This window comes from Carassius carassius, chromosome 27, assembly GCF_963082965.1.
Source record: "Carassius carassius chromosome 27, fCarCar2.1, whole genome shotgun sequence".
Taxonomy (NCBI): Eukaryota; Metazoa; Chordata; class Actinopteri; order Cypriniformes; family Cyprinidae; genus Carassius; species Carassius carassius.
The window spans coordinates 9318574-9331916 of NC_081781.1; the positions used below are offsets into that span (position 1 = coordinate 9318574).

Genomic DNA, 13343 nt, shown 5'->3' on the forward strand with positions numbered 1-13343 from the left:
CCTCTGTTTGCATGCTCTCTTAGAAAGCAGCTATGTAGGCCGCTTACTAGGTTTTGGAACAGAGCTATCATGTGCATTCCTGTTTCTGGCCATGATGTCACACATCCTGCTCTGCTGGAATATGGGACAGGCAGAGACTGGAGGTCAGAGAACAGTGGAGACACACATCAGATTGGCTTCAGTAGTGAGAAAACACTCTCATTCAGCTGGGGCTGCACATCATGAATTGATCAAGAGCATGCCTCGGCTTCGGCAGCTCAGAGAATCTGGAACCAATAATCCCACTTTAGTGTTTCTGTAAAAAAGAAGAAGGAATGATAGGAGAATTGCTGTGAAATGTGGTTGGCTTGGTCTAGAATCATATCATGGGTATAAAGCAGGACAATTTTGGAGGGGTATTGTGGAGAACACATGTGGACATTAGATGCAGTTAAGTTCTTTACAAACACATCTGTGTAGTTGTACTGAATGACCTGTGACTTTTCCAGTTTCTATTGATTTATTGGATAGGCATAAATCACAAGGATTTTTTACAAATATATTTTTAGTTTATACATTAACATGACTTCTCCTGACCTAGAAATCACACTTTTAAAATGAGGGTAAATACAGGTTTTCCAAGTCTGTGATAATCCTGTTTCTTCAAATATAAAAAAAGTAATTAAAATAAGAAATATCTTGTTTTGTCCTATTTTAAATTAAGTCATCTTGAGGCACTCTTGGAAGTTTGCAGAGGCCCCAAAGTGGACCGTGGTTCCCTGGTTGAGGGAATCACTGCTTTTGTAAATTTGAGCTGTGTTTGTTTTGCTGCCACAATACATTTGCACAGCAGCTGATGTTACCAAACATCATTGACTCATTTTTATGCTAGAACCACCGGTGGTGACGGTTGACCCACGAAACCAGACCTTCCGGACAGGTCAAGAAATTTGGATTAGGTGTTCAGCCAAAGGCTACCCCTTACCCATGGTGGTGTGGACACACAATGATATGTTCATCATGGGCTCCAGCAGGTAAAAAAAAAAAAAACACAAAAATCCTACTTTTGAATCTGGTCTTTATTTGTTAACCTTTACTGTAGTCTGTTGTACTCTTCTTACTAAGGCACAGAATGACCCCTGATGGCACATTGGTCATCAGGAACGCAGGGCTGAAGGATGCTGGGACATACGGCTGCTTAGCGAGTAATGTTGCAGGAACAGACACTCAAACTGCCATCGTCAGCTACATCGGTCAGTACAGAGAACAATTCCGTAACACCACTAAATGAGAGCAATAAATATCAAACCAAAGAGTAAGATGGTGTTTTTGCTCAATAATACTCAGCCTCTTACATCTGTGAATAAGTGAGACATTTGACATTATTCAGTCCCACCTTGTGGTTATACACTAGTCTTTAATTAAGTTTCCTGTGATCTCCACCCCTCTGTAGAGTCTCCACAGGTGACAGTCCCTCACTCTGACCTGCTGATTGGTTTAGGGCAGACGACCATTTTAGAGTGCAGGGTCACAGGAGTTCCACATCCGGACGTCCTGTGGTATAAAGGTCAGTTAGTGTACTCCTTAACTTCTGGAGAACTTTCTAGCATTTATGCACTGTTTGTAATGAAATGTACTGTGTGTTTGATCTTAAGGTGACGTGCAGTTGAAGCCGACTGCAGTTTTAAGTATGGACCCTCAGCATGGCACTATAAGCATTCAGCAGACTCAGGACACAGATGCAGGAGAGTATACATGTGTGGCGATAAACTCAGCCGGCTCTGCACAGGGGTACATCACTCTGGACGTGGGCTGTAAGACTGTGTTACATTTCCCTCATCTAAATTTGGGTCCCCTTTCCTCCAAAATACCCTGATTAAACTGCATAACCATAATCATTATTTATGTGAAGTGTAGTTTATGTACTTTTAATGCATTATAATGTAGCAGGGACTGTGAAACATTTACCTGAACTTTAGTTTCTTTTAGCTTTGGTTGAAGTTGATTTTATTGTATTTTTGTCTAAAATAGCTGCATTTTTTCTGCTGCCTGTATGAATAAATAAATCAAACTACTGTTCAGTTCATTATTCTGTATTCCATAGCTGCTGCTCAGTTCACACGAAAGCCTTCAGATCTGTCTGCTGATATTGGCACAAACATCACCTTGCCGTGTCATGCTCAAGGACACCCAAAACCCCAGCTCTCTTGGAGGCGAGAGGACAACGTCCAACTATTCTCTCAGCATCGCGGTCCCAGTACTGTCACTCAGAAAGCTAATGGAGACCTTTTCATCACCAGTCAGTGTCTTCCTTTTACTTTCTCTGTCTTTAGGTCTGTTTGAAACACTAGATTTGAATTTCCATCACCAAAAGCTGCTATTAATGTTTTTTTGTTTTTCAAAGTTTGGTTTATTTTTTTATTTATTAAATAATATTTTGTATATTTTCAGTGAAATTTTGTATCAAATACATTCAAAATGTTAAACTGTAAATAATTTTTTCTTTCATTGCATTTATTTACTTTTTAAATTAATGCCTGAATAAAGAGATGTTTTTAGAGAAATTCAGCATTTGCGGCATTAAAACTATAAATATTTTCCCTTTATTGCATTTAGGTGCATTTCTTATTATTTGCTTTTTTATTTATAATTAGATACAAGTTTCAATGTATTTAACATGGTTCATGTGATTTCTTGTCTTTTGCCTTTTAGACCTCTGGGTAGAGGATGAGACCACCTATGTGTGTGAAGCTCAAAACCTCTTTGGCAAAATCCAGGCCAAGGCCAAAGTTACTGTTACTGGACTGGGTATGACATCTGAAAAAACTGTTCTGTCTTAACCGTAGCATATGTTTCATGTTTATACTTATCCGTCTGTCAGCAGGATGCTTGAAGGAAGGAGCCGATGTGGAATATTAATTGTTTTGCGCTTCCTTTATCTTACTCACATGTACATTTTCTCGGCCTGAGGCCCATACGCTTGAGTTCGCAAGGTGCTCAGAATTCAGTTTGATGTTTGAGTCCATATGAATTTATTAGGCTCAGGGCTACATGTGTTTCTGGTTAAAAGAGATAGGATGCTTAAATAGAAGGCCAACACCAGAGTAAACTCAAATTCATTCTCTGTGGCGAGATGTATACCGCACCAGATGTGAGCACTAAAACATGCATTGCAGTGTGTATACTTCAGTTACTAGATTATATTTATGTATTGTTTTTAAATATTGTAGATGTTAGATGAATGTATTTGCATGTGTGGGATGGAGCTCATGTGTGCATGCGTGCCTTTAAGAATACAGTGGGTGCGTGTCAGCTTAACCCTTAAAGAATCAAAGGAATTCAGGCATCCTTTTTATACTTTGTTTTTTAACAAAGCTCTGGAGACCCAGAAGTGGCGAACAGTCAATTTCTAGCATTTGTGAAGTTTTACTCAATGTGTTCTGATACCACTGGATGATGTCAATCAGTTAAGACCTTACCACACTGGCCAGCTTGAAACTTCAACATGTGAGCTTGGCAAAAATTACCCTCTTTACATACATCTAAGAAAATGGCTCATTGCAAGGTTTTTGCAGAAACTTTGAAATCATTTAGCCTGATATTAATCCAGACTTTAACTCAAATAAGTTAAAGGCATGATGCAATGTCCTCTTCTCTCTAAATCAGGGGTTGGCAACCTACGGCACGCGTGCCAACAGTGGCACGCAGAGGGATAATCGCTGGCACGCAAGCAATAAGGAAAACTGTATAATGACGTACAGTTTGATGTAATAACTTCTCATAGTCACACAGCCTGTTAGGAGCTACAAATACTATTAAAGTGTGAGAATTAACTTGCATGGATGCACGTGCAAACACTGCACATACTAGGTGCTTCAGATCAAAGCCTCGGTCTAACAGCACTCGTCAATGTCAAAATCACTGAGATGGCCAATCAGATCAAAGTAGGCGGGGTTTACTGTTCACAGAAGCAGAGCGCGAAGCGTCAGTTTAACGTTAAAGAGAGTGAGGTAAGATGAAGCTGCAAATCAATTAACATTAGTCAACTTTTAATAATACGTTTTACCATAGAAATGTTAAATGACCTAAAGCTATATCCAGTGATGAAAAATTTTCTGAAATATGGCCATTTTGAGAGAAAGAAAGTGGGGGGGGGGTGGGTGTAAATTGTCTCTCTCTGCAGACAATGAAGCGATTTTGCCCCTTTGTTGTTGAGAAATATAATGTAGCGATTCAGTATCGATTAATAAAAGTAGCGTGACAACACTCATAGGTTTATGAGCTTCTGAATGCTACTTTTTGCACAGCACGATCTCAGATCTCTGTGTGCGAGTGGTGTGTGTTGTGTGTGTGTGTGTGTGTCTGTGTGTGCACGTTCATCAATTAAAGCAGTGCATTAACGTTGATTAAACGTTAAAAAAACTTTTTTTTATCGTATATTAAAAAATTTTGTATGTAACGTTTAAATACAGAATTATATCGGGGTGTGGGGGGGGGCTGTGCACACTTGGCACAGTGGTTAACCATAAAAATAAAAAATGGCACGTCATGCCGAAAAGGTTGCTGATCCCTGCTCTAAATTATCAGAGTACATGTTTGTGTACTTTAGTTGGTTAAATAAATAACCTGATGTGTATATTTAAAGAGAAGGCAAAAAGAAATACATTTTTGATCCATAGAGTTTACACTATGACACATATAAACACTAAAGGCTTTAAAGTCTAAGTGTAATCCCAAAATCCTCATCAAGGGTCAGTTGGTTTTGCCATGTTGAAGTAGACACTGTGTGTGAGATCCAGTGTAAGCGTATCTCAGTATGTGAGGGAGTGACTGTTTTTGGGATCCTGTAAAAACAACATAACACCATGTTGAAGCTAAAGGTCACTAATGCGATCATGCAGTGTGTCTGCAATGCATCTCAGCCGTCCCATAATTCTACTCTGCTGAGCCCTAATACCCCAGTGACACTTTTTATGTGTATTCCAAGGTATCCATGGAAATTTAACAAGCAAAACATCAGAGGTGCGGCCAGTCCACAGAGTTTTCAGTGTCAGTGTTTCCAGTGGAGACTTAACCATCCTCTGTCTGATTGAATCAGGAGAATGACATCTAAAATAATCAGGATTAGGATTTAAAAATCTCTTTGCTTGTTTTGAGGATAAAGGTTCATAGGAGGCACCTGAGTTTTTGGTGTGAATAGCTAATTTTCATCTTTGTGGTGGTGCAGTATATGTAATGGACTTTTTAAACCACCATATCTGTCTTTGAGAAACTGTAGCATTTTCATGAAACTACTGTTAAAAGTTTGGAGTTTAAAATGCAATTTATTCTGCAAATCTGAATTTTCAGCAGCCGGTACCCCAGTCTTCAATCTCACATGATTCTTTAGAAAACATTCTAATATGCTGATTTCTTATCAGTGTTAAACACATTTGATGGATGCACATATCATAAGAACAGAATTCATTTGAAATGGAAACTTTTTGTAACTTTATAAATGTCTTGCACTTTTGATCAATTAAATGCATGCTTGATGAATAAAAGTACTATTTACTTTGGAAAACAAATCTTACTGTTTTATAAACTGTTTATTTATTAAGTTTATTTCTGCAATACTTCAATGAAATTGTATATATATATATATCACCAATCACCATCCTGATGTGTGTATTTTGTGTGCAGTGTCTCCTTTGATAGCTCTGAGTCCAACAGTGGTCAGTGTGATAGAGGACCAGCAGGTCACCCTCCCCTGTGTGTTACTAGCTGGAAACCCCCTTCCTGAGAGACACTGGCTTCATGACAATGGCTTAGTGAGTTAACACATGTGCACACATGCAAACACATAGGCCTAGAAGCCTTTGCATCATCGTTAAGTATTTTACAAAGTTACAATAAATAAATGTGATTTAAATGTATGCATGTGTGTGACCACTTGTCAGGTTACATCAAGTCCATATGTGACTGTGAGACGTGACGGAAGTCTACATATAGAACGGGTCGGTCAGCAGGATGGGGGGCAGTACACCTGTTTGGCCGAAAACGTGTTGGGATCCAGTAACCGCACAACCATACTAAATGTCTATGGTAAGATGTAAAAGAAAAACACACAAATACACTACTGTTCAAAAGTTGTTTTTTGAACTTTCTATTATTTAATTAAGCATCCTGGAAAAATGTATTAACTTTGCCATTACGGGAATAAATTACATTTTAACATATACATATGTTTTTCAATATTACTCTTTTTAGTATATTTTCGATCAAATGAATGTAGCCTTGGTGAACATAAGAGACTTCTTTAAAACCATAAAAAAAAAATCTTACCAACCCCAGCATTTCTGTGACTCTGCAACAGTTTGGAATAGGTAGAATCAAATCTGATTGATTTGAAACCGTTTCATTTTGAATACGAAATAGGGCTGCACGATATTGGGAAAAAATTACATTGCGATATTTTATTTTTCTGCGATATATATTGCGATATGAAATCTAATCTAATTTTTTCTTACAAACAAAAATGGGGTGAGCACACTTACATTCTCATTTTAAATGATTTAAACATCGACACCATCGTGTCAATTGATTAATATGCGCGATGGAGAGAGAGCAAGACAGCGCTCGTGTTGTTTGAAGCGTGCGGCCGGGCTCGCTCTCTCTCACTCGCGCGCTCTTTCTCTCATGCTCTCTCTCACGCTCTCTCTCGCACGCGCGCTCGCTCTCTCTCTCTCGTGCTCTCTCTCGCCCGCTCTCTCTGGCCCATACAGTTAATGAATAACGGATCAACTACGACAGCCTACATCGTACATCCTGCGATGTGACTATCGTGGATTCGTACATCGCGATATCGATGCTTAAACGACACATCGTGCAGCCCTAATACGAAATGTTTTGCTTCACACAGGGAGTCAAATATATCTGTAACATGAACCACCCAAACAAACTGAAAATCAAAATTGATCAACCTTTTAAACAGAAGATAATCATAGCTATTCATAACATGCAGGATTATACCTACCAAAATGGACATCCTTCTTTTTTCTTTAAAAGAGGTTTCAGAATCAGGCCAGTTGGACCAATATGATATAGTCCAGTCCTCTGCTTCCTCCCTTCAATGACTGTATACAATAAGCCTTTATTTCCCTCTGCCCCACAACAGATGCCTTCATCATTCATGTATTCATTTGAGAATTAAAAACAGAACCAGCAGTGTGATTAAAGCACTTCTGCAGAGAAATAACAGAGACACAAAAACTCTCATTTTTCAAATGTGATCAGTCTTAAAGAAGCAGTCTACTTTTACTAATGGAAATCACCACAAATGAAAGTCTTAGACAAGATTATTATAGGATAAAATACTGTATGTTGTCTTTACAGTATCCTATAAAATGTTTAAAATACTCGTATTTCTAAATCCTGCCTCATAAATCCTTCAGGGTTTATATAAGTGTTTCAACGTGTTTTTTTCTCTGTAGTGTTGCCCACTATTCAACATGGCCCTCAAGTATTCAGTACCATTGAGGGGACACCCATTTCTCTGCCATGTCATGCACATGGAGTTCCCAAACCAGATGTCACTTGGTCTAAGGTAAATGTGTCTCCTTTCTGTCTTTGACACACATGCTCACACAATGGGATTCGGACAGAAAATGCTGACTACACTTGAACCCATCATGCTTGGTTTTGGTTATCGCTTAGTGTTTTCTTTTAAAATGTGATTTGAATGTAATTTCTTTTTTCTGATTACAGTATTTAGTTATGAGCTAATTTGATCTTTTGACCACTATTTGTTTTTAATATTTACATGTACATACAATCATTTACAATAAATTAATATAAGTACTTTATCAGTCTCACCATTTCAGCCTTACATTACACCCTCATGTTGCTATATGTATGTGTGATAATGTTTCCTCAGCGAGGAGAGTTGCTGGATCTGAGTAGCAGTGTCTTTTCTCTGGGGGAGGATGGCAGTCTTTACATTGTCTCCCCCAGCGGTGAAGAGTCTGGCGAGTTTGTTTGCACAGCCACCAATGCTGCTGGATACAGCTCCAGGAAAGTTCAGCTCACCGTCTACGGTTAGAGCAGCACGACCTATTGCTCATACTGCTCTGTTTTGCCTGTCTTCTGTGGTTTTGATTCTTGTGTTTTCATTATTTCTGTGTGTGCTTTATTTGTTAGTCTTCTGTTTATTAGTTTGGTGCTTCCTCCAATCTCACCCTGCTGTACTTGCATACTGTATGTCTTGGTAAATGTGTAGTGAAGCCCAGGCTGAGCAGCATTGGTGGAAAAGAGATGCAAAATAACTCTGACAAGCTGTTGGAGATGTCAGTAAAAGTGGGTGATGATGTCACATTGCCATGTGAGGTGCAGAGCGTACCTCCTCCCATCATCACCTGGGCCAAAGACAAGCAACTCATCTCCCCCTTCTCTAATAGGTATCAGTTTGACTTATGTGAAAACCTAATTTATAATGAAAACATATAAGAATAATAAATATGAACATGCAATGATTTCTTAATTGTTACTATGGATTGATTTATGAGATGACATTATACATAAAAAATCCTAAACACTTAATAAAATCTTTTCAATCTATAATCAAGAGTAATGACTGCTGAAAATGTATCTTTGCTTTCACAGGAATAAATTACAATACAGTATAAAAAATATTTAAATAAAAACGGTTATTTTAAATTGTAATAAATATTTCACAAACTTGCCATTTTTACTGTTATTTTGATCATAAATGCAGCCTTGGTGAGCATTAGAGGCCTATTTTAAAAAAATAAATAAATTATTATGTACCCCAAACACACTTGTGTCACTAGAAGATGGACCACATCAAAAAATTACGTCAACATGCACAACATGTACACAAAAAAAGCTTGCACACATGCTTTTTCAACAGGTGTATGGATTCCAATTTCATTTTACATGCATTTTATGAATAAGACCCTTGTTTCGTACTTTTAAACACCTTTGAGCTTGTATGTGAGTAGCTTGCTCTTCTCTGCATTGTTTTTCAAGGGCTGATGTTTACTGTATAGCCTAAAGGCAGAAAGACTGCGGTCAGATTAAAATTACACCGCAATTAAACTCCTTTCTCTGCTCACCATGAAAGTAAACAGAGGTATAATTTTGGAAGCTTCTCTGTAAACCAGGAGCACCTGTGTGGTTCTACATCTGAAAAAAAAACTGCTTTTCTTATCGTTCCTTAATGTATTTAACCTGTTCTCTCACAGACACATTCGGCTGTCATCAGGCTCCATGAAAATCACAGAAACACGCATGACGGACAGTGGCATGTACGTCTGTGTAGCTACCAACATAGCTGGAAACTTCACTCAGATGATCAAACTCAGTGTGCTGGGTAAGAGAAACCGATCACATTTATTTACTTGGATGCTGTTGCAGTTTATTCTTGCATGTGAAATGTATCGATGCAACGACAGTTTTATCTCATTCCACTGAAGTTCAAATGAGCACACATCAGCCCCGGGGTTTTAAAAACAGATCCCATCTGTATGAATGCATCACTTTGCCTCAATCTTCTGGTGACATCAGGCTTCATTCAGTTGTATGTACTGCAGTACCGCATATAAAACAACGCTGTGTGAGCATCATTTAATGACTGTTTATTGCATATTTGATAGTCAATTTCACATCACACAGCACAATCAACTCAGTAAGTGCATCAAAATGTTTACGTTTCACACCTTCTGATGTGCTGTTTACCAGGACAGACACATATCCAAACACTGTTGTCATTTGTTTTTTTTGGGTAGTACATCCGATGATCAATGCGTCTCTGAGGCTTTGTTCAGACAGGTACCTTTTTTTTTTTTATACCATATCTGACTCAAATTAGTTTTCAAACATCCATATGCTATTTTTGGATTTTAGTATTTGTTTTTTAACATTTAGGGCATGACATGACTATTGTCATTTACAATGCACAACAGCGCTTGTACATGCTTTATAAATGAGTGAGCTGAGGCATTCACTATGTAGTGAAGGATGAAGTAGTGATTGAGTGAGTTGTTTCGGACACAGCATGACTGTGTAAATAATAGATGATTGTAAAAGCAGCAAGTTCAGGAAACTGTGTCCTCTGTTTAAACAGATGATGTAACTGCTTTGAGAGGGGTAATTGATAATGGTTGAAACTTCCGCTTTGCTTTTCTTGCACATCTGTTAAAGAGACAGGTAATACAAAAATCAAAACTTCTATAATCATATAAAATGCAATATATTACATCATTATTGGTGACAGAAAACAGATAATCAACAATTTCTGTAGTTTTTAAGCATAAGGGTCTTTATATGTGACCCTGGACCACAAATGTTTCGAAATTGAGAACTAATAAGCATTCCATTGATGTATGGTTTATTAAGATCGGACAATATTTGGCCGAGATACAACTATTTGAAAATCTGGAATCTGAGGGTGCAAAAAAATCTAAATACTGAGAAAATCACCTTTAAAGTTGTCCAAATGAATTCTTAGCAATGCATATTACTAAAGTTTTGATATATATACAGTATGAAATTTACAAAACATCTTCCATGGAACATGATCTTTACTTAATATCCTAATGAGTTCCATAAACTAGCCTTAATAGGCTATTGCTAGAAATATACCCCAGTGACTTAAGACTGGTTTTGTGGTCCAGGGTCACATACAGTATATGATATATAAGCCACTCCACACACCATAAACCAATGCTTTTGCAAAAGCTTCTCTGCATTTCTCTTCTGCTCTAGCTTGTCCCCGGATCTAGATTTTAAGTAAACACGGCATTGTATACTGTAAAAGCTGTTGGCTCTGTGAAAATTACTTATGCTCCTCTATTGTAAATCGTTTTGCAAAAAAGCATCTGCTAAATGAATAAATGTACATTTTGTTTGTTTTCACAAAACTACAAATGAAGAAATAAAATGTTTTGGAGATGAACTGCAATTAACATAAATTGTATTGTGATGCATAAATACAGATAGCGTTGTTTATATTTATCAAGCTTGGACATCTAATTTGCTGCGCAGTGACTGTGCACGTGAGTGTATTTATATGGGCCAGTGATGTTCATTGACCTCCTAACACCCACTTTTGAGCTTTAGCAGGCTTGGCACGATGTATGAGAAAGTACTGAAGGAGAGATCAGCTAGTCGCTTGGAGCATAGCGTGATAATATTTATAGAGTCTCATAAACACAAGTTGATCTCAGAGCACACTCAGACACATCTGCAAGTGAAAATTGGAATGGAGGTATTTATAATGACTACAATTCTACAACTACAACTCTTAGTCATTTTAATCTTGGATTATAGTTTTCCATAAGATTGTGAGCAGACACTTTAGCAGAAATGAGTCTGAGAAATTAGAGCTACAGCAAAAGGGAATGTGCTGTTTGATTTATCACAGCTACCAAGTGTCTCATCTGGAAGATTAACAGCAAAAAAAAGATGTGAGAAAATTTTCAGTAACTTCCAAGGACTAATAAGGAGAGTTTGCTGTTTTTGTGCATGGCCAATGCTTTATGAGCAACTAATCACTCCAAATAATATGTTATGAAAGAATGCATTATTCCAGCATACAGTATGTTTGACACGTATTACTTCACTCTCCTCCCAATACTCCTTTCTCTTTTTTGCCTTCTCAGTTCCTCCCAGCATCCGTGCAGGTCCTCGAGGCATGAAAGTGCAGGTGGGACATGCCATAGACCTGCCCTGTGTCGCACAGGGAATCCCAGAACCCTCTGTGTCCTGGATGAAGGATGGCTCTGCTCTGCTGGATGGGTCTCAGTACAAGATCTCGGATGAAGCTCTGACTTTAAACCAGGTGGGACTTATGGATGAGGGTGTCTATACCTGCGTTGCCTCCAACATCGCTGGACAAGATGAAGCCACTATTCAGCTCCATGTGCAAGGTCAGATGGATGCTTGCATTTACAGTTGTGATTACAGCTATTCCGGCTTTATATGAACTATAAATCCCATATATTTTTCCGACTTTCCACAGTCCCTCCCGTGGTAGAGGTTTCTGAACCCCCTTTCAACAGTCCCTTACAGGAGAGAGTGGCAAACCAGCAGATTGCCTTCCCCTGTCCTGCCAAAGGTGAACTTGCACCTGAATCATAAGAAATCACCATTTATTCAACTGGTCACCAGTAACAGTGTAACTGTGTTCCTAGAACTGGCCATTACAACTACAAGTGACACCAAATCAATATGAAATGACTCTGAAAGTGTGTTTAATATAAAAACATTTTACAAAAAACACTGGTTAAATATAAAGAATTATATGTAATAACTGTAATTTATATGCACCAATATGTCATCGTAGGTATTTATCTATATACACTACTAATCAAAATATTTTTTAAAGAAATAAATATTTTTATTCAGCATGGGGCAATATGTTTGGCTAAGACAACAGTTAAGATATTTACAAAAGATTTCCATTTCAAATAAATACTGTCTTTATAACCTTATTGTGTTTCTATTAAATTTATTGATCATAATTTTGAATCAGTTGAAATAATTTAATGTGATTCATGGATATTAATTAAATGTTAAACATAAGTAGTCATACTTGTTTGTTGCAAAAAAGAGAGAAAGATAGATATTTTTGCTGGCTTTAGAAAATGTAATGGTTAAAATTTCATTTAAGTTAGTGTGATATTCACAATGTTGCATCAGTATCAAATAAAACAAATATTGTGATTTTTATTAATCGTTACTGTTGCAGGCACTCCTGAGCCAGTAATAAAGTGGTTTAGGAATGGTCAGGAGTTGACAGGGAATGAGCCAGGGGTGTCCATTTTGGAGGATGGCACACTTCTCATCCTGGCCTCGGTGTCCCCTCTGGATAATGGGGAGTACATTTGCATGGCTGTCAATGATGCCGGTACAACAGAGAAGAAATACCAACTTAAGGTCAACGGTTAGTGCAGCATTTAAAAACATTTATTAAGATTGTTTCTCTTTTTGGACCTTGCACAACCTTTCTCTTCTCTGTATCTTCCTTTCCCTTTATCCAGTCCCACCTGATATTCGGGACAATGGCCTGCTGTCCAATGTCTCTATAGTGATGAATCAACCAGCCAACCTGGTGTGTGATGTCACGGGCACACCTGTACCTGTCATCACCTGGTACAAAGACGGAGTTGAGGTCAGTACAATGACATTCACCAAAAACAACATGGTCTAGTTCTGTGTTATCAATGCATGTGATTTAGAGAGAAAAAGCTATAAAGACAAAAATTATCTTTTGCTTCTGAAGCCACTTTTCTCCTTACATATCCAAAAACGGTAGTTCTTACTAAAGAGCTATAATTTAAAATATAAAATAATAAAATAAATAA

At 37.8% G+C, this 13343-nt stretch overlaps 1 protein-coding gene across 1 annotated transcript in view; it reads left to right on the plus strand.

The window, feature by feature from the left end:
• The window catches only part of hmcn1 (hemicentin 1), an 81656-nt gene that overhangs the window by 28383 nt on the left and 39930 nt on the right, over positions 1-13343 (plus strand). Inside the window, exons 12-27 of the mRNA XM_059512538.1 lie at positions 872-1013; positions 1105-1232; positions 1433-1546; positions 1635-1793; positions 2084-2278; positions 2692-2787; positions 5662-5789; positions 5919-6063; positions 7452-7564; positions 7895-8054; positions 8237-8414; positions 9222-9349; positions 11640-11906; positions 11999-12094; positions 12728-12922; positions 13020-13150. Of these exons, the coding sequence (XP_059368521.1) occupies positions 872-1013; positions 1105-1232; positions 1433-1546; positions 1635-1793; positions 2084-2278; positions 2692-2787; positions 5662-5789; positions 5919-6063; positions 7452-7564; positions 7895-8054; positions 8237-8414; positions 9222-9349; positions 11640-11906; positions 11999-12094; positions 12728-12922; positions 13020-13150 (2375 nt within the window). The remainder of the gene's footprint in view (positions 1-871; positions 1014-1104; positions 1233-1432; positions 1547-1634; positions 1794-2083; positions 2279-2691; positions 2788-5661; positions 5790-5918; positions 6064-7451; positions 7565-7894; positions 8055-8236; positions 8415-9221; positions 9350-11639; positions 11907-11998; positions 12095-12727; positions 12923-13019; positions 13151-13343) is intronic.